This window comes from Sciurus vulgaris (assembly GCF_902686455.1).
Source record: "Sciurus vulgaris genome assembly, chromosome: 17".
Lineage (NCBI taxonomy): Eukaryota > Metazoa > Chordata > Mammalia > Rodentia > Sciuridae > Sciurus > Sciurus vulgaris.
In genome coordinates, this window is record NC_136478.1 from 12,826,551 (window position 1) to 12,847,178 (window position 20,628).

The window sequence follows — 20,628 nt, forward strand, 5'->3', positions numbered from 1 at the left end:
ACAGACTGATGAGATTAGTCGGTCACAGACCAATGGGATGAAAGTGAAATTCTGGAAAATTTATCTGGCAACGATGTTTAGGTGGGTTAAGGACAGGAGCCGTGAATATACTGTAACCCCTTGCTTGCAGTGAGTATGTAGGCAGCAGTGTTGGCACCGCCTGGGAACTTGCTGGACCAGCGAATTCTCAGGGCACCTCCCGACCAACTGAATGCAGAAGGCAGTGAGGAAGGAGCAGCTGCCATCATTTAGTCTTGGCTTGCTGAGGCCTTGGAGTGTGATCGCAGTGTGGGGGATAGGAAAAGGGACTCGGAGCAGGACCCTGGTGAGTGAAGTAGCAAACACTGGAGACTGAAAGGATGTGGGTGCGGGGGAGATTGTAAGCCTGGGAGATTGTAAGCTGAGGGGCATGAGGAAATGGTAGTGCCCATGGTTGGAAGAAACTTGTGATTCTGGCGGGCGTCTAGCATACTGAGTTTCAGGAGATGGTGAGAAAAGTAAGTGGAAATGTCAGGCACACGGTTGGGAGCAGGAGAATGACTGACTGGGGTCAGAGAAGCAGATTAGGGACCCGGGACAGGGATGATGGTGAAGTTTGGGAGAGATTCAAGGACAAGAACTAAGATTCATGCTTAAGGAAAAACCAGGAAATTTCCACTGGAAGTTTGGTAGTACCTGTAATCCGTAGTTAATATCCTTGGTGTCAAAGGAGTAGTTGACCAGGGAGGCCTCTCCCTTCAGGATTATTTCATAGGTGGGCCCTCCTTCCACTTCACACAGTGCTTTGGCTTGGGCAGCGATGTCAGTGTGTCCAAAGAAGGTGAACGATACCTGGTGGTGGCTGTGTGGCTGCAGAACTCCATAGAGGGGCAAAATGTCAAACACCTGTGGAGAGAGTCATCCTTCCTGAGGATGCGCTCAGGACGAGGGGCCTGCGTGGATGGTAGAGTCCCGCCAACTGGACAAACTCCCAACTTTTCGCTTGCTTGACTCCATGAGAGGTGACTAAGCCAGCACCCCAAACACATATGATGGTAATGGTGGGAACAGTGCTCTGGTGAGACCCAGGAGGAGCAAAGCCAAGCCCTTGTCCTGGAGCAAGATCGGATGAGCTTGAGTGTGGGCACATACCTGTGAAGCCCACCACGCCGGCAGGCCTGAGGCACGGCGAGCCAGGGCTCACTGACCTGGTGCTCTGCAGCAGCCCAACCTGAGCCTGCTGCAGATGCCCACTCCACACAGTGCATGGCCCAACTCGGAACATCCATGATCCACTGACCTCAATCTCCTGCTTCCCAGAATGTGGGAAAATGGAAGTCAGGAAGACTTGAATGGAGATTAGCAAAAATTTGAACCAATAGTGTCCGTACTTTGCCAAACCCTGATTAGCATAAATTTGGACTAATGGTGGTTGATCCAAGTGGTGTATAAATTCCTAGACTAGCACACTCAAGTGGCAACTCCTATCGGGGTCCCCTCTCATCCTGTTAGAGGTCTCTTCTCTTCCCATGTGAATAAATCTTACTCTTTTACACTCACTCTTCTTTGCCTGTAGATTTTATTTGAATTTGCAAGACAAGGACCTAGGAAGAAGAACTGGTAGTGAGCTGGCTGGGTTTGCTGTGGCATTGGAGGGCATGGCCCGCCATTGAGAACTTCAACATGCCACCCTCCCGCTTTGCCAACCGCAATCCTCAGAGCTGACATCTGTGGGCATTCCCTTCCTTGATTAGCTGTGAACATTGAAATGGGATTTTTCTGCTGCAGAGGCCTACAGCTTACACAGACCCCACCTGCCAGCAGAAGCAAAGAATCTAGTTTCATCCCAAACTGTTTTCAGTAGGACGTACTTCTTCTATCCCAATGGTAAGCATTTCCTCCTGTTCAGAGATCCACGGGGATTCCCGAAACTCCACCTGACTCTGACTTCTTTCTGTTTCAGTGGAATTATTTTTCATTCCCTATAAATTAAAGATATGGAAAAAATCTAGTAAGCGATCATAATGGAGCATAGATCTGCACCTCCCCATCACTGACAGAGAAAGCAAACATGTTGTATATGATTATAAAAATAGTATGTTTTCCCCAGGGAGATAACTGGACAGTGTCCAAAATGTGCATAATGTACATAACACTGATGTTTACTTCAGTGTTATTTATAATCACATATCTCTGGAAGCAAACTAGCTGCCCATCAATAGAAGTTCATCTTAAATAAAGTGTATGTGGTCCCTCTCTCTATGGAAAGGGTACAGTGTATACTTATGGACCAAGAATGATGTGCACAACATATTATGGAGTGGAACATCAGTTCCATTCATATTAAATCACATAGGCTCCGTGGGTCTGAAGGTGTGAGTGGGTGTAAATGCATTTTGAGACTTGCATATGCAAACAGGTATCTGGGAGTTTGTTTGCTAGAAATTACAGTAGTATTTTTCCATAAATGATGGGGTTTTGAGAATTTTTTTCTTTAACTTTTTTGTGTTTTTAAATTTCCTGTGGCAAACATCTTTAAAATTAGAAAAAAATATTTAAAAGACAAGTGTTCTATATACGCATACTAAAAAATTGGGAAACTACAGAAAGCTCTAAGAAAGAAAAATCAAGCAATAGGTTATACTATAAATATAGGTATGAGTGTATTTATATTCAGCATATATATCTATATCTATATTTGCATTCTGATTTTTTTAGTTGAAATTATGAGTAGTACCTTCCTGTGTGACTGAATATTCTTCAAAAGCATCATTTAAAATATTAAAAAATAGCTATTCTGGGTCTCTTATTTTTCTAAATGAATTTCATGACTGCCTTTTCTATTGCTATGAAGAACATCACTGGAATTTTAATAGGAATTGCATTAAATCTGTATAGCACCTTTGGCACTATAGCCATTTTGACAATATGAAATCTGCTCAGAGGCATATCTAGAGAATCATGTTTTAGACAAGGAACTATACAATTTAAATTTTGCCACACTTGCCAAGCTGCATGTTGTAGAGGGTATGCCAATCCAAATTCCTACTTGCCAGGTACGAAAATGCCTGCTCATGTCCACTCTTCACCACGACTGCTACAAACACTATTTTAAAAGATCGTATGTCATCCTGGACACACAGTCATTTATTTTTCATTATTTTTTCAATGTTTTGCTATTTCTAAAGTTCTATGACAAACATTTTTGTATGCAAATCTTTGTGTGTGTCTGATGCATATATATGCGTGTGTGTGTGTGTGTGTGTGTGTGTGTGTGTGTGTGTGTAATTTTTTTTTTTGGTACTGGCGATTATTTTACCCAGTAACCACTGTGCCATACCCCCAGTCTGTTAAAATTTTCTTTTTTAAATTTTGAAACAGGATCTTACTGAGTTGCTGAGGGCCTCACTAAGTTATTGAGGCTGGCCTAGAACTTGAAATCCTCCTGTCTCAGTCTCTTAAGTTGCTGGGATTATAGGCATGTGCCACTGTGCCTGGCTAGGGGTATGCATCTTTAAAATCTCTCAGTCTTTGCTTTGCTTTTTCTATGAGATCACTGAGAATATCACTCCTTTGGGAGCCTCTATCCAAGGGGTAGGAAGAGCATAAGATCACCAGGTACGGAGGTAACTGGCTTCTTCATTTTAGAGCTCTCTGTCTTGAGGTATCCTGGGGTGTTGGCTCTGGGGTGTGATTGGAGAGTGATCCGGGTAAAGCCACAAAGCCTCATCCCAGCTCGACCCCTGCTCCTGCTTTTGTTTTATGGGAAAGACCTTCTATTTATCAACTCTCTTCAGGGCAAAGGAACCTTACATCTGAGATCACAGTGGATGCTGTCATTTTTTTTGCTTCTCGATCTTCAAACCCCATATCTTCATCCATAATGATAGTCCTGGGAAATTTAATAAAAATGGAGAGAATCATTGAGTCTGCAGTCATCACCACATAGGCTCATTTGCATCTTTCCTCTACTGTCTTTCTCTTCCCCTCTGCTACCCCAGAAAGTAAGGGGAAGGTCTTACTCAAGGGTCTTAAGAAGTCAGTGAGCCCTCTGTCCCCAAATGTGAAGTCTAGGCCCTAAACTGGTGAGTTTTTCCTAGGGCCCAACCTGTCTTTCCTGGAGTATGGAACCCATGCCTGACCTACAAAAAGTCCTGGGAAGCTACAGAAATTCTTCAGACAACTTGAATGTGTCCTCAGTGCTCAATGTTAAGTTTCATAATTGTTGGAGCATTTTATTATGAGGACAAAATGTTTGGCATATTCTTATATCCTTTTGCTACCCTGGACCCAGTCCTGGCTGCAAGCCTTAGCCCTATAGAAGGACTCAGTCTCCCAGGGCTCAGGACTTTAATGGCTTTCTGAGAGCAGAGATAACTCTCAGCTCCAAAAAGTCCAATCCAGGTTCTAGCACAAAGACTGGTGAATGACAATGAAGAAATAAGGAATGAGTATAGAGTATGTAAGTCAGATTAGAGATAAGAATGCTGTTAGAGACAAATCCATGCTGGTTTTGCATTTGTGCTTACTTAACAGAATCACTAAAATCCATCTCAGGAGACTCTACTGTAGCTGGGACTGCTGGAGAGCTGGCAGATGCTGACGTTGCTGGAATAGACTCCATCTGGGACATGGGGGTACTTTCGGGCTTCTTTGCCCATGTCACAAACCTACAAAGGCATAGAAGGGAGAGGGGTGATACAAATGCACATCAGTTTTTGAAAATTGGTGCCCTGTGGCCATGTTCCAAATCCTAGACCAGGCAGTTCTGGAAGGGCCAACCTGTACGCTCCCTTGGACTTGCCTTCTTCAAATCTTAGCTAAGGTTTCATTTGCTCCTAAAGTCTTCTGACCATCTGTTCTAGTCTGGGTCCAGTGTCTCTACTCTGAGTGTCCACAGGTCTCTGGATTTCTCCTATCATACCTGCCTTTAGCTTTTTGAGGACTTGTCTCAACAGGGTACCTGATATAGTGCCTGGCCAGGAGTACACAGGCAGGCCCGGCTACAGATGAGTGGGGGATCTGCTCCCAGATAACCAGAAAGCAGGATCAGGACTAGGGTGAGGGATGCAAGGAACTCATCTTAGGGTCCTGGAAGTGCAGGCTCAGGCTTTTTGCATGACTTTGCTTCCTATAATGTGCATCCCTAGTGCCTTGCTTGCCATAACTCAGTCCTGGTCCCACTGGTGAGTTTTGCTGCCATTTAAGTTCTCTGAGCAAGGGGAAAATTGGTGGCTGCTCAGCTAGTGCTGAGCCTGTATGTCCAGGTTTCCCTGATTAGAAAGACCTTTGAATGCCAAGGTGGTGGGTTAACCCCTATTCTTCCTTCCTTTCAAGGTGCAGGTGACTTTTTCTGAACTTTTCCCTTTCCATTCCTGTCCCATCTCAAGCCCTCAATATTGATTTCAACCCCAATTCACTTATATATTCATTTTGGCCTCATATGCACTCTGAGGTTCAGCAGAGATGTCATCTGCTCTCTGAAGCTCCCATTACTGTCCCATTATTCCTTGCAAGTGCCATAGCATTTCATTATCACTTCTTGCAGGGTGCTGTCCACTGTTCACCATGTCCTGGAGTACCATTTCCTAGGTTTCAGGCACTCCATGCCACTTTCATAATTTCTGCCATATGGGATATTACCTAATAAAGCAATTTATTGAGGAATAACTTATACACAAATTGCATCCACAGCATACGGTTTGATGAATTTTTTACAAAAATATGTACCTGAGTAACTAACTACCACTGCATTAACAGAGACAATGCCAATCATCCTAAAAGGTACCCTTGTGTAAACTCATTTGCTTTATGTCTCTATGGATTAGCTTTGCCGACAGTTTCAGAGAAATGTACTCTTACATGCCTGATTTCTTTTGTTCAGCATGATGTTTCTGAGAGTTTTCATGCCATATGGACTGGTAGTTTTTTCTCAACTGAACAGTACTCTGGAGTATGGATGCTTGTCCATCTTGTGGATGAACACCTAGACTGTTTCCAGCTTTTGGATACTATTAGTGAAGCTGCTATAGATATTTGTGTATGTCTTTAAAGTGTGGACACATGTTTTCATTTTTTGCTGTAATTGGGATCTGGATTGCCCCTCAGGGACCCATGTGGTTAAAGACTTGGACCCCAGGTGGTTGCTACTGGAGGTGGGACCTAAGTGGGAGGTCTTAAGGTCATGGCAGGCATGTCCTCAAAAGGGATAGTGGGACCCTGGCTCCTTTTTCTTTCTCTCTGCATCCTGCTTCACGATGAGGTGAGTGGTTGTTTTAAAAAAAAAACAAAAACTATTTACTTATTTTTTCATTATAAATATTAACTCATATTAATTGTACATATTAATGGGTTTCACTGTGGCATTCCCATAATGCGTATATTGTGTTTTATTCATATCCACCTTCCCTACAACCCTCTCTTGCTTTTACGTCTTTCCCTCCTCCCACCTGATCCCATTCCCTTCCCTCTCCCTCCCTTTCTCCCTCTCTCCCTGGTTCCCACATGACAGAAAACATGTGATACTTGTCTTTCCATGTCTGACTTGTTTCGTTTAACATGATGATCCTAAGTTCTATCCATTTTTCTGCAAATGACATGATTTTAATTTCCTGGCTGAAGAATATTCCATTGTGTATGTAAACTACATCTATCCATTCATCTGTTGATTGGCACCTGGGTCAATTCCATAACTGGCTATTGTGAACAGTGCTGCAATATGCAGGCATCTCTTTTGTATGCTGCCTTCATTTCCTTTGGGTATGATTGGATCATATGGTAGTTCTACTTTAAGTTTTTGGAGGAACATCCATACTGTTTTCCATAGTGGCTGTACTATTTTACATTCCTATCAACAGTCTATAAGGGTTCTCTTTTCTCTACATCCTTGCCAGCATTTGTCTTTTTTTTTTTTTTTTTTAATAGCAGACTTTCTGACTGGGGTGAGGAAGAATCTCAATGTAGTTTTAATTTGCATTTCCCTGATGGCTAAAAATGTCGTGCACTTGCTTGTGTATTTATTGACCATTTGTACTTGTTCTTTTGAGAAGTGGATATTCAGATCACTTGTCCATTTTGATTGGATTACTGCGTCTTTAGATGTTGTTTTTTTTTTGAGTTCTTTATATATTCTGGCACTTAATCCTCAGCCAGATGAATTATGAGCAAAGATTTTTTTCTCCCTCCCATTCTGTAGATTGTCTCTTCACTTTGTTAATTGTTTTCTTTCTGGTGCAGAAACATTTTAATTGGATGTAATACCATTTGTCAGTTCTTGCTTTTATTTCCTGAGCTACTGTAATTCTATGTGGGAAATTGTTGCTGTGTCTATAACTTGAAGTGTTATCCCTATATTTCCCTCTAATAGTTTCAAAGTTTTGGTCTTATAGTACAGCACTTGACCCATTTTAGTTGATTTTATACAGGGTGAGCGATAAAGATGTAGTTTCAATCTTCTACAGGCAGATGTTCAGTCTTTTCAGCACCATTTGTTGAAGAGGCTGTCTTTTCTACAATACATGTTTTTGGCACCTTTATTAGGAATCACATGGCTGTAAATACATGGGTTTACTTCTGGGTCTTCTATTCCTTTGGCCTATGTGTCTGTTTTTAAGTCAATACCACCCTATTTTTGTTACTATGGCTCCATAGTAGATTTTGAAATCAGGTATTGGGATGCCTCCAGCATTGCTCTTTTGGCTCAGGATTGCTTTAACTATTTGGGGTCTTTTGTGGTTCCAAATAAAATATGAGAATAGTTTCTTTCTAGTTCTGTGAAAAATGGACATGGTTATTTTGATGGAGATTGCACTGAATCTGTAGATCACATCTGGTAGCATGGCCATTTGAACAGTATAGTTCTCCCAATCCATAAACATGGGAGTTCTTTCTATCTAGTGCCTTCAATTTCTTCCCTTGGTGTTCTATGTTTATTACTGTTGAGATCCTTTACTTCCTTGGTTAGGATTTTTCTTGAGTCTTTCTTCTGAGGCTGTTGTGAATGAGATTGTTTTCCTGATTTCTTTCTCATAAATTTGTTATTGATGTGCAGGAAAAATACTGATTTTTGTATGTTGATTTTGTATATTGCTACTTTGCTGAATTTGTTTATCATTCTGAATCTTTTTGTAGACTCTTTAGGGTCTTCTAAGTATAGAACCATATAATCTGTAAATAGAAAATCTGACTTGTTCCTTCCCTGTTTGTATCACTTTTATTTTTCCTGTCTGATTGCTATGGCTAAAATTTTGAAGTCTAGATTGAATAAAAGTGTGAAGAGTGGACACCCTTGTCTTGTTCCTGATTTTAGGGTAAATGCTTTCTCATTCAGTATGATGCTGGCTGTAAGTTTGTTATATACAGCCTTTGTTATATTGTGGTATGATCTTCCTATATCTAGAGGTGAGCAGTTTTCCTCTGCCACATACCTCTGCCATATGCTGTTTTACCACAGGCTCACTCCAAAAGAAAAGGGGACAATGGATCTTGTACTAAAATCTCTAAGGTGAATCAAATAAACCTTTTCCTTATAAGTTGAATATCTCAGGTGTTTGTTATATAATGGAAAGCTGACTAACCCATTCTTCTTGGGTAAACTCATAGGGATAGAATTGCTGGATTGTATAATATATGTATGTTTAACATTATAGGAAACTGCCAAATGGTTTTCCAAAATATATGTACCATTTTATACCACCATCCCTAGTGTCTGAGAGTTCTACTTAGTCCACATCCTCATCCATACTTGGTATTCAGTCTTTTTAAGTTTATTCACCAATAACTGTATAGTGATAGCACACTGTGGTGTTTATTAATAAGTTTATTTTATTTATCATTTTTTAAAAGATAGGCTTTATTTTTTAAGGAAAATCTTATATAATTATTATAAATGAAACCCTAGCATAACCTCCCATTGAAAAATCAATGGGGAAAAAAATCCATGCTAGTTTCTTGCCTGGTAAAGGCTCTGAGCTGAGCTTTGCTTGCTCTGTTTAAGAAGGAAGATCAGATCCTAGTGGCTCGGGAGGCTGAGGCAGGAGGATGGAGAATTCAAAGCCAGGCTCAGCAAAAGTTAGGTGCTAAGCAACTCAGTGAGACCCTGTCTCTAAATAAAATACAATATAGGGATGGGGATGTGGCTCAGTGGTTGAGTGGCCCTGACTTCTATTCCTGCCCTGCTCCCCACCAAAATAAATAAATAAATAAATAAATAAAAGAGAGAGGAGAGAGAGAGAGAGAGAGAGAGAGAGAGAGAGAGAGAGAGAGAGAAAGGGGAGTTTATTCTCCCCTTGGGAAAACATGGGGCTAGCAACATCCATGGCTGGGCTTCCTACTCCACAGAACTATGAACTCTTGAAAGGCAAGATCTGGGTCGTTTCCTCTTTACAGACCCATAGCACATGATCTAGTATACAGTGCATGAGCTCAACACACGTTTGATAGAATGGGTGGATGGAAGGGCTGGTGGGTGGTTGAATAAGAGCAGTTGAACAGCGTGTAGGTCATTTGGCTACTGTGCACCCATGCCTCCATCTGGGATGGCCTTGGAGAAGCGTGGGAAAACTCTTTTCCTCTTCTTTCATGAGCTTCCATTTGGCTTGCTCCAGACCAGATGTCTCTAGTTGACTTTACCTTAAGCCGATGTATCATCCTGGGCAGAGGATCCATGTTGCACTTGGTGCTGGAAAATCTCCTGGGACACTTGTTCCAATAAAGATTATTGTGCCTCATCCTTGGGTAGATTCTGTTCTCATCTGACAGGTCAGATTTTTGAGTTAGATATTTGAGTCTCCCTGGGTTCTCCTAATGGACAGCCATATTGAAGAGCCACCATAGGTGGGAAGGCAACATGACAGCTCGGGAGGCAACTGATAATTAATGTGGGGTTTGCACTGTAGCCTTACCAGCTAGGGACAGGGAAAATCACCAAGGACAATTGTGAGCACTTATTAAATCACCCAGGTCAGGTCAGCAGAGGTGCCTGGGGAAGAACCTTTGTCTGATCACTGTGCACATCTGACATTTGCACCCCCTAGGATGTTGAGCTCAGTGAAAAGAGAACATGGTGGGAATACCTGTAAAGGAAAAAGTACAAAGCTGTAGAGTCTGCGCACCTGAGGAAAAACAACACTTCAGTTAAAGGTGATACCTGGATACGTGGGAAGTGAGAGATGTCTTTGGAAACAGAGAGGAGAGCTAACCCCAGCCCTTCTTGCTGGTAGGTAGAGCCACAGGAGACGGTGAAACCTTTAGCAGAATGAAAGCTTTAACTCATTAAAATCAGAAAACTTGCTTCAAAAAATTGAAACAAAACATGGGTAGAGGTTTTTTTGGATCGGATTTCACTTTACCCTAAGATATAGATGATTACTTTCCCACTATGCTGACCCAAACAGGAGTAGATTCAGTTATTTTTAAAAGAGAGAGTGTAGCAAACAAGGAAAATCAATACTGCTCCAATTCCAGAGCTACGCATCTCAAAATCAGTGCCAGAGCCAGAAAGGAACAAGAAAGGAACACCTTTCCTTTGTCACTTTGGCTGTGACAGAATTGTGTGAATGTCAAGCATATGCTGATCAGCAACACTAGCTTGGGCGCAGCAGCTTCCCTCTTCGTGTTTTATTTTGAACTCTTGGGTAAGGATCAATGCAATCTTTTGTGCTGCAAACTACAAAAACAAAACCAGAAACAACTACCACACTTATTTCTTGTTCTCCCTTCATTGCAAGCAGTATTGTGCCAAAATAAAACCCCAAAGGACAAGCTTGTGTTTCAGTTAATACTCTGGGTCAGTGTCACATGAAGTTTGCAGATGGAAGGTGTATGTGGGGCATCCACCGAAGTCTGTGCAGAGTGGTCCAGGGGATGGGCAGCCTTGTAGGGGACACACTGATTCCCTGATTCCTTAGACGTGGAATCCGCGAGTGTCCCTTACCAAGGGTGAAAATGGTGACTGGCTGTATAAAAGCAGCTTGCAGATGTACTTTGTTTGACTGAAGAAAGAGGGCCTACATCCCTATTTTTCAAATTAATGACTGCAGCAGATGCTGTTGGTGCACTGTCCAGATCTTTACTAGGGGGATGCACCCTCACCTGCATGCCATGGGTGTTGGCTGCACCTTTATCTGCAGTATCACCCTGTCCTTTTGGGAACTGCTTCCCCCACCCTGAGCTGCCTGGCAGGTTACATCTTGCCCCCAATTAGGGCCTGACATGTAAGCAAAGGGCTGGTAGATGGGGGTAGTGCTCTCAGAGTCCAGTAGACAAACTCTGAGGCAATCCACTCTGCAGGGCGCCCCCTGGCATCAGGCAGAGGTTGGACTTGTTAGGAAATCACACCTCCCCCAGCTCTCCCAGTCCTCTCTTGCTTCCCTTACTCTCCTACAATTTCTCCTGAGAGCCCTCCCCTGACAAGTCACCTTGAGGGTCATCAGCTCAGGCCCTGCCTTGAGGGAACCCACTATCACAGTGTATGACTCCAAAGATAAAGAACTCAGAAGTCAGCAGGTCAGAGCAGAGATGCAGGAGTGGTTATAATTCAGGGGTCAAGTGAATTCAAGTGAGTTTCCAATCCATGGAAATGGAAAACATCCCGACTGGGCATAGTGGTGCACACCTGTAATTCCAGCTACTTGGGAGGCTGAGGCTGGAGGGTCATGTGTTTGAGACCAGCCAGGACAACATGGTCAAAAAAGAAGAAAAAGAAGGAAAAAAAAAAAAAAAAAAAAAAAAAAAAAAAAAAAAAAAAAAAAAACCCCAGAAAGAATGAAAAAGGAAACACCTCACTGGATCTTGTTTTCCATTACTGTTCATAGCATGATTCAGAGTTTTGATCATTCTAGGGTTTTCCCTTTTTAATCCACGTTCCATTCTGAAGCCCCAGTGAACTTTCTGATTATGTCACTCTCCATTTAAATTTTTTTAGAAGACGCCCCCATCTTCCTAAGGACAAATTCCAAGCTCCTTAGCAAGGGTCACAAAGACCTTCACCGACAAGCTTCCTACTCTTCCCCCATTGCCACAGGGCCTTTCTGTTCTCAACTCTTGGCTTCTCATCTGTCTACGTCTGCACTAAGCTTTTTAAGTTCCAGGAAGGCTCCTTCTCATCTATAGAACTTGAAATACGCTGTTACTCTAAAATCTTCTCTCCATCTTCTTGGTCCTGTTAATGTCTACTTAACCTTTAAGCCTTAGCTTAGTTGTTACTTTCACTGGGACATCTTTCCTGACCACTGAGTCCAGGCTAAGGGTCCATATATCTATGTTTCCACAGATCCTATATAATAATTCACTCATCAGCAGGGTCAGGAGCCATGTCTGCCTCTTCACCACTGTCCCCAGCACCTGGTAGTATACCAAGCTTCAAGTAGATGCTCAGTATTTGCTGAATGAACAGTTCTAGTCAAAAGTACTGTTGTTATCTTTCTCTATTAAAAAGGGTTATAAAGATCTTGTTTTGTCCAAATGTTACATTGGATGGTATTAAAATGGCCCCAATAATCTCTCCAATTCCAATGAGCATAACCCTTTGCAATACAACTTTGTCTCTCTTCCCACAATGGGTAGAGTCTATTTTATTCCAACATTCAATCTAGGTTTGGTTTAACTTGTCTGGCCAATGGGGCATTAGAAAATATGATGCAAATAGCAACTTTATAATCTGGTGCCAGTAGATGGATTTTACATTCCTAATCTTACTCTCAGCTATCAAGCTTTCACTTCTCTCATTTTATAATTCCTTCCTTCCTTCCTTCCTTCCTTCCTTCCTTCCTTCCTTCCTTCCTTCCTTCCTTCCTTCCTTCTCTTCTTCAGTACCTTCCCTTCATCCCTTCCTTGCTTCCATCTTCCCTCCCTTGTTCCCTCTTTCCTTCTGAACCTAATCTGTTCCAGATTATGTAGGCCCCTAGGTAACTAAAGAGTGCAGATTATAACCATTGCTTCAAAACTGAATTAAAAGTGGGCACATTCCTGAGACCCCCCAGGCACAAACACAAGGTCTCTGCCATGTTTCAACATTCATTGCCTGGATTTATGGTCTTATATTTGCTGGTTCTCTCACATTGGGAAGCAAATGACAGACAGGAACAGGTCTTTCTTGCCTTGCCTACCAGTATGTCCATTTTAGCTCTGCCACATGATAAAGAAAAACCAACTACTGACACATACCTGTTATGGAAAGCAGCCCCCTGACATCATTATGCTCCATAATGCTTTCAGTAGGCCACCTGTGCTACAGTGAGGTTGGTGAAAGGTAACTGAATAGCTGGAACTCAAGTTACTCAGACTTTAGGTGATGAAAACCATATTTTTGAAGGTTCATGGGAGAAGTTGCAATTGAAGCTTCTAGAACAATGGTCCTTGCTGTTGGTTGTCCACTGGGATCACCTCAAGAAAGACAGGTGACTGAGACCCAATCAGAGATCTTGATTTAGGTGGCATACACCCGTTTCAAATCCGACATGATTTGGAGGTGCCCTCGAGGTGGGGAACCAATGGCTAGAAGATGGTGGTGAGAAGGCCACAGGGAAAATGGTGGCGAGTCGTGCTGCTCATTAAATGCCTGTAGCCAAGCTATTCGGCATTTGCTCCACGGCAGGCCTTAATAAGCACGGCCTATCTGATCATCACAACAGGATACCTTGACAATCCACATCTCCAAGGGCAAAAGCGGGGCTTGGACAGCAAGTTAGCGGCTGAGCGAAGACAGACTGACACCAAAGCTCTCACTCCCGGCAACTGTGCTGGAGACTCTGCCCCATCAACAGGTGGCAGCTCTCCTGGGTTGCCTTGTGCACGTGACAGCAACTCATAAAGCAGGCCACTTCCTACCAAAAGTAACGGGGGCCCACAACACAAGGGATGCATGATGCACTCTCTAGGGCCTTTGCTTGAGGAGGGACCCAGTCTGTCTGCAGTCTGGATGTGACAAGACACTGTTGCCCTTGCCTTGAAGAGACTTCCTGGGAGCGCTGCTGTGAGGACAGTGGCAGGGGACTATGGCCAGAATCTGCCTTGAGGCTCTGGGGTGGGATTTCTGCGTGAAATGGTCACTTCTACAAAGCTCCAGAAGGTGTCCCCACTGCTACATGCTCTTGGAAAGGCCACCAAGCAGGTAGACCGAAATCGCCCTTCTAATCTGATCAGCTTCAAAGCTCTCAAGACATACTTTTGAAACAGGATGGTTTAAAAAGTCAATTTCTTTTAATGTCTGGCCTCCCACAGATGTAGCTTGCTTTGAGGGAATTTTAATTAATATGAACTTGTAGATAAATTGAACAGATTCTTTACTAATCACATCAGTAAGTGAACCAACCAGACAACTCTGACTCCAAGGTTCCAATGGGCATGGATGCTTTCCACTGCTTTCCTCAGAGGCCAGTTTAGCTCCTGGTGAGTCTCTAAATGGCTATGTCCTCCACTGACATTAGAGGCAGTGGGAAAATGCCTTAAAAAGAATTAATCTGTAATAAAGTGACCAGATTTCTTCTATGATAATGTAAGAGCAGAACAAACTTTTATAACAGAATTGAAATGAAAAAACAACCCCACTCATTTATCTATGGGGTAACTGATCTGGTATCTCAGGAAATTGGACTAAATGGAATTACAAATAGAATCAGACCACATAGACCACAGCATGAGGGTAATTTTCAAGTTCAATGTTAAGGGGCTAAAGTTCTACCTACTCTGCAGGTCTCCCTCTGCTTTGTCTTGAGTCACTTGCAGGTGGACCACGAAGGCAAGGCATTTACTTCTGGAAGCTCTGATTTGAGTGATGTTTTATAGCGTTTTCATTGGCTAATCTGATCTCCTGGTCAGATAACCTAGCTAATCTATCACAGCAGGAGAGGAGATTCTTGGTGGTTGGGCTACAGGGGACCTGGAGGGGCCTGGGAAGGCTCTGGGGACACCAGGGAAGGAGTGCCACGCAGTCTACTGTTCTCAAGGGGGTCTTCAACTTACTAACAACTGCATATTTGCAACAGGGGTGATGAGATAGCAACATTCATTTTATTATTAAACTAAGCACACAGGTTACATGAACTTTCACATATATCATGTGATTTCTCACTAAAATGGGAGTGGGGTCAAGAAACATGTGGAGTCAGAAAGGGCCTCCCAGCTTAGTGAAGTCTTCACTGACCTTGAGGAGAGGCAGTTTCAGTTTAGTGAGGGGTCAAAAGCCAGCTGAAATTGGGGTGGGAGTTAGTAGGGGCCGTAAGTACATTCCCTGTTCTTAGCACTGCCTGCTACAGAGCTGGCAATTAACAGGAGGGCTTTCTCCAACGCGGTGCCTTTGTGCTGAAGGTATAGGGACAGACAGCACAGCCCTATTGGGAGCTAGAGGAGATATTGATAGAAGCAGACAAAGTTTGGCTTTAAAAAGTAGTAAGATGCTATTTTCTATGAAAACATTCATGCATTTTACAAAAAGTGAAGGGCTTAGCTTTCTCTTGAGTCAGAGGGAAAGAAATGAGCTGATGAAAGCCCAGCCTAAAGAAAAGCCATCTTTGGTCTGGGCTGCAGCCAGGGGAGGCCAGAGGGAAGAAAGCTGTTCAGCCCAGTGTAGGAGGAATCCTGCAGGGAGGATCCTGGGCAGGACGAGGGTAGGGAGAGCTGGAAGGAAGGGTCAGTCCAGGAAGCACGGCTGAGTAGGACTTGGGGGATATAGTGACCAAGTGGGTCCTGAGCAGAGGGAAGCAGAACCCAGGAAAGATGACACAAACCCAGAAAGGCTGGGAGGCGGGACAGGGCCAGGGGACTGTCCCCATCAGCTTTGCCAGTTGCTTTCCAGAGTGACTGTGTCTAAACTCCCATCAGCTGTGCCAGAGCTGCTGTTCCTCCTGTCCCCAACAGCACTTGGTACCATCATCTAATTTTATCCAATCTGGTGGGTATGTAATCGTGTCTGGTGGTTGTTTTAATTTCCATTTTCAAGATTACTAATGAGGTGGAACATCTCTTTATTCTTTATTGGTCACTCATATTTCTTCTTCTGTGAAATAACTGCGCATCATGTTCTCTCATTTTAAAAATTCAATTATGTCTTTTCTTTCAAAGGCACTCTTTATATACTATGCACACTGATCATTTGAAGATAATGCTAAAAATTTCTCTCAGTTTGTGACTCGTCTTTTCACCCTCTTTCTGGTATCTTTTGATGAATAAAGCTCTTGGATTTAATGCTGAAGTTATGAATAGTTTCACTGTGGTTTTGTGCTTTTTGTATTTTATTTAAGAGATCCTTACTCAGAGATCATGAGGCATTATCCTACATTTTCTCCAAATTAAAAAAAAAATTGACTTTCACATTTTTATCTTTAACCCACAAGGAATTAATTTTTTTTGTATCGTCTAGGTTTAGGGATTTGTTTTTGCCCTTTTTTATATAGAAAATGAACTATTCCTGGATCACTTACTGAATAGGTCATCTTTCCTTCCTTCAACAATTTCAATTTTTGTCATGTTTCCATACATTATGGGTCTGTTTCTAGGTTCTCAGTTCTGTTCCTTTGTTTTGTTTGCCAACCTGTGCACAAATGCACTTTTAACATTATATTTTTACATTTTGAAGGGGTTTGGATCGTCTCATCCCTTTCCTCTTTCATATAAATTTCAGAATCAACCTGTCAGGATTTTGATTGGAATTACATTGCAGCTATAAATCATTTTGGGAAGAAATGACATTTTTACTAAATCAAGTCTTTTAAATCAGCAAAAAAGTATATTCTACTATTTATTAAGATGTTCTTTAGTGGCTTCATGAAATTATTTTACATATAAATGTTTTGTTTTTTGGTCAGATGTACTCCTAAGTACTCTTTTTAAATTGCATTCTATTTTCTATTTTTTTTTTTTTTTTTTGGCTATACAGAAATGTGATAGATTTTTATAACTTTGTTTTTATAACTTAATTTTTGGTGCTGAGGATCAAATCCAGGGCCTTGCACATGCTAGGCAAGCACTCTGCTACTGTGCTGAATCCCTAATCCTGATTTTTTAAAAAACTTAACATCAATCTATCTACCTTACTAAATTGTTATACTAGTTCTAATAATTTATAGATTATTTTGGGGTTTCTATGTAGACAATCATAATAAGATAGCTTCAGTTCTAACTCTCAGTAATTCAGAATACAGCTATATTTGGAGGTAGTCTATTCAGAAGTAAATTACATCCCAATGAGGCCATTTTAGAGTGGGCCCTAACCCAGTATATTCGGACCCAGGGACAAGATGCTTATCTACAGCCAGGAGATGGGCCTGGAACAGTTCCTTTCTTTTTAGCCCTTAGAAGGCACCAGCCCTGCCACACCTTCATCTCAGGCTTCCAGCCTCTAGAGCTGTAAGAAAACAAATTTCTGTCATTTAAGCCATTGAATCTGTGATGCCTTGTCATGGCAGCCCAAGCAAATGAATCCAAACACTCAGATTCCTAGGAGCTTTTCTGTGAGAAGTCTTGTCAGCTCATCCATGCCTTAAAAAGTGAAAAAAAATTATTTTTGTATATTGGTCCACCATATTACTGGAAATGATGTTCCCTCTGATGTTCTCCCCCTTGAAAAAATTCCTTCTTCTCAATTTATGTGGCTGCTTTCTTCTGATTCTCTTATCATGCCTTTTTCTTGGCCTCCCTGGCTGAGTCCTCTAATTTTGCCTACCCTTTAAATAGAAGTTCCATTCTTAATCCTCTTCTTGGAATCACAGAATGCTAACACGAGAAAGCACATTATCCTGACACCTCTAACTCCTCCTCTGGAAAAGGACCTGCACTGAGGAAGCCAAGACCACACACACGGCCACCGACTTCTCACACGTCCTCACCGGACCAAGCAGGACTCAGCTTTTCATCCTCATTGTGGCCCTTTCCTGTTCCTTTCAGAAGTTCTTAAGTGAACAGGTCATGGGGCTATACTGTGTCATGAGAAGGCAAGTTGGGCCATGGAGACTTGGAAATCTATGTAAAAAATAATCAAATGCATCCCTGAAGCCCTGTTCGCTGGGAATGATTTCTATTGTTAATCTGGTGTCACACAGCACCTTCCTACACACCATGCCTCCTGCCGAAGAAGCCCAAGTTTCTATTTTCTACATTAATTCTTACTCCGTGGGGAGGGGGAGTACCAGTTATTTGTGGAGCTTTAGCGTGATCTTTTCCAGTCACAGACCTTTGTTCTCCATCTACCACCAATCCTAGTCTGTCCCCCTCCTCAACCACCACCTACCTAGTTCCTTGCACCAAAAGTCCAGGCACCAACCTTGATGCACCCTTTCCTAGCCCACCCTTTCCTAACCCATCTCCAGCCTCTCAGGAAGTCCCGTCCATTCCTCCTCTACAATACCTCCCAGCTGGTCATAGACTACAGTGATTTTCTTAAGTTACCAGGGTCACTGGTGGTCTAGAGCCTTGTCCATTCAGCCCAACTTCAGGGTCATTACTTGTTGATTTCTCCTTCACAATCCTCCTGAAGTGAACCCAAGGGATATTCCAGCTTGCTTGTTCTTGCTCAGATAACTTGATTCTTAATGAGGCCAATAAGGTTCTCCTCCAGTGTTTAGAAGTTCAAAATGAAGGATTAAAAGTGAGATTCTACAGTGGTTCTCTGGTAAACACTGTGGTTACCACCACCTCTGTGTGGGGCCCTCACTTTCCAAACTCAGGGAAATAGGTGGGCCATGTAGTCTGCCTCTCTTTTTCTTAGCTCACAGGACACGTTTTATTTATACATGTCCTTTCAGAGCCTTTGGTGGTGAGTGGGGATGAGAATATACAAGATAAACTGGAGAAATACTTAGACCATCACCACCAACACCACCACCATAAGCTTTACTACCATTTTTGAATATTAATTATGTAATGGGCATTTAATTTGATAACTCTCTGAAAAGCACACTTGGTCCTGGTATCTGTGTTTCCAACAACTCCAACATCTTGCATTAATAACCACGGTAGGCGGAAAACAGCACTCCCAAAGACAACCATGTCCTAATGCCAGGAACCTGTGAATATGTTAACTTATGTGGCAGAGTTTTTAGCAGATGTGATTAAGTTAAGAGAATTTGGATGGGGACACTATCCTGGACTATTCAGTTGGGCCCAATGCAGAGTCCTTAAAGGTGGCAAAGTCAGGTAGAAGAAGAGTGTCAGAGAAAGACACGATGACAGAAGCAGGGCCAGAGAGATGCTATTTTGGTGGCGCTGAGGATGAGGAATGTTGATAGCCCCTCGATGCCAGTGAGGAAATGGATTCTCTCACGTCTTCAGAAAGGAAGGCAACCCTGCCCACACCCCAGTGAAGCTCATTCTGGATTTCTGATCTTGAGAACTGTAAGATGATCAGCTTGTACTGCTTTAAGCCACTAAATTTGTGGTAATCTGCTACAGCAGAAAACTAACAACAACTGACTTGCACTGAGGATTTGCTATGTGTCCAGTATTTTGTCTGCAGGAGCCCAGGACTGTCAGTGCCCAGAAGTATGGTGGATGAAACAATGACAAGATTTTTCCTGGGAGTTCAGAGTCAGGTGAGGAGTTACTGACACAGTTTTTAATTTAGTGTGTGCCCCAGCTCTCCATTCATATGTTGAATTCCTAATCCCCAGCACCATGGTCTTTGGAGGTAGGCCTTTGGGAGATAATCTAGATTAGATGAGGTCATGAGGGTGGGGTCCTCATAAAGGGATAAGTTCCCTTTTAAGAAAACACAACAGTGTGTTTTCTCTTTTTCTGCTATGTGAGCACAATGAGAAATAGCTGTTTACAAGCCACAAAGACAGCCCTCTCCAGAACCCAACCATGCTGATGTCCAGACCCCAGACTTCCAGCCCCCAGAAATGAGAAAATAAATGCCCATTGTTTAAGCCACCCTATGATATTTTGTTATGGCAGCTTGTGCTGGTGCTGACTAACACAGTGTGTGCTAGTGTAGGAATTTCTTTCAACACTGCTTTGTAAGCTTAAATAGACTTAATGTAAACAAATAGTAATTCAAGATTAGCCAACTCAGCCCCAGCCCCGAGGGTTCCTAGAGGAAGTCCAGGAACTGCTGGGGAGGCAGAGAGGAGGAAGGAGGACTCTTTTGTCCCCTCTTTCACTCAGCATCTCTGCTCTTAGGTGATTTACATAGAGAGTTCTGCTGTAGAGTCTGCACACCAAGTTAAATAATATGCAGGTGTATAAATTATGCTTATTTCAAGACACTTACTAAATAGCAAAGTTTATTTAATAAATCATATGTAACATAAATATTATATTTAATTATAATCATAGGCTACATAAATTTCAAGCCTAATTAAGTAAATGGTGCTCTTAAGAAGCAAAATAACCTCTTAGATCTTAGGTTTTGTGAGCAGGCCCTCCCCTCAGTCAGGCATCATTACTTCCCTTGGTGGCAGTGAACAAAGCTGTAGGAATCATACCCAGAGGGAAAAACAATTCAGTCCCTGCATGGGGCAGAACTTGAATTTCTAAACCTGTTAACAGCAGGATGGCATCAGAGATTCAGGCCCTTCTGAGTAGGAGCAGGATGGCTTCTTCTAGAGCTTCCAAGGAGAGGGATGCTGGCAGTGGTGCTGTGGGCAGGATCCCAGGACAAGACTACAGCCCCACAGTGACACTCGGTCCATGGCTGCAACTCTAGAATGCTTGGCC

General features: G+C 42.5%; 1 protein-coding gene across 9 annotated transcripts in view; it reads right to left on the reverse strand.

The window, feature by feature from the left end:
• HYDIN (HYDIN axonemal central pair apparatus protein) overlaps nucleotides 1-20,628 on the reverse strand; it is a 427,212-nt gene that overhangs the window by 161,154 nt on the left and 245,430 nt on the right. For all 9 annotated transcript variants that reach the window (XM_079117081.1, XM_079117080.1, XM_079117074.1 and 6 more), the window contains 4 exons: nucleotides 4,509-4,649; nucleotides 3,793-3,871; nucleotides 1,851-1,961; nucleotides 676-885 (listed from right to left, as the gene is read on the reverse strand). In XM_079117081.1, the coding sequence (XP_078973207.1) occupies nucleotides 676-885; nucleotides 1,851-1,961; nucleotides 3,793-3,871; nucleotides 4,509-4,649 (541 nt within the window). The remainder of the gene's footprint in view (nucleotides 1-675; nucleotides 886-1,850; nucleotides 1,962-3,792; nucleotides 3,872-4,508; nucleotides 4,650-20,628) is intronic.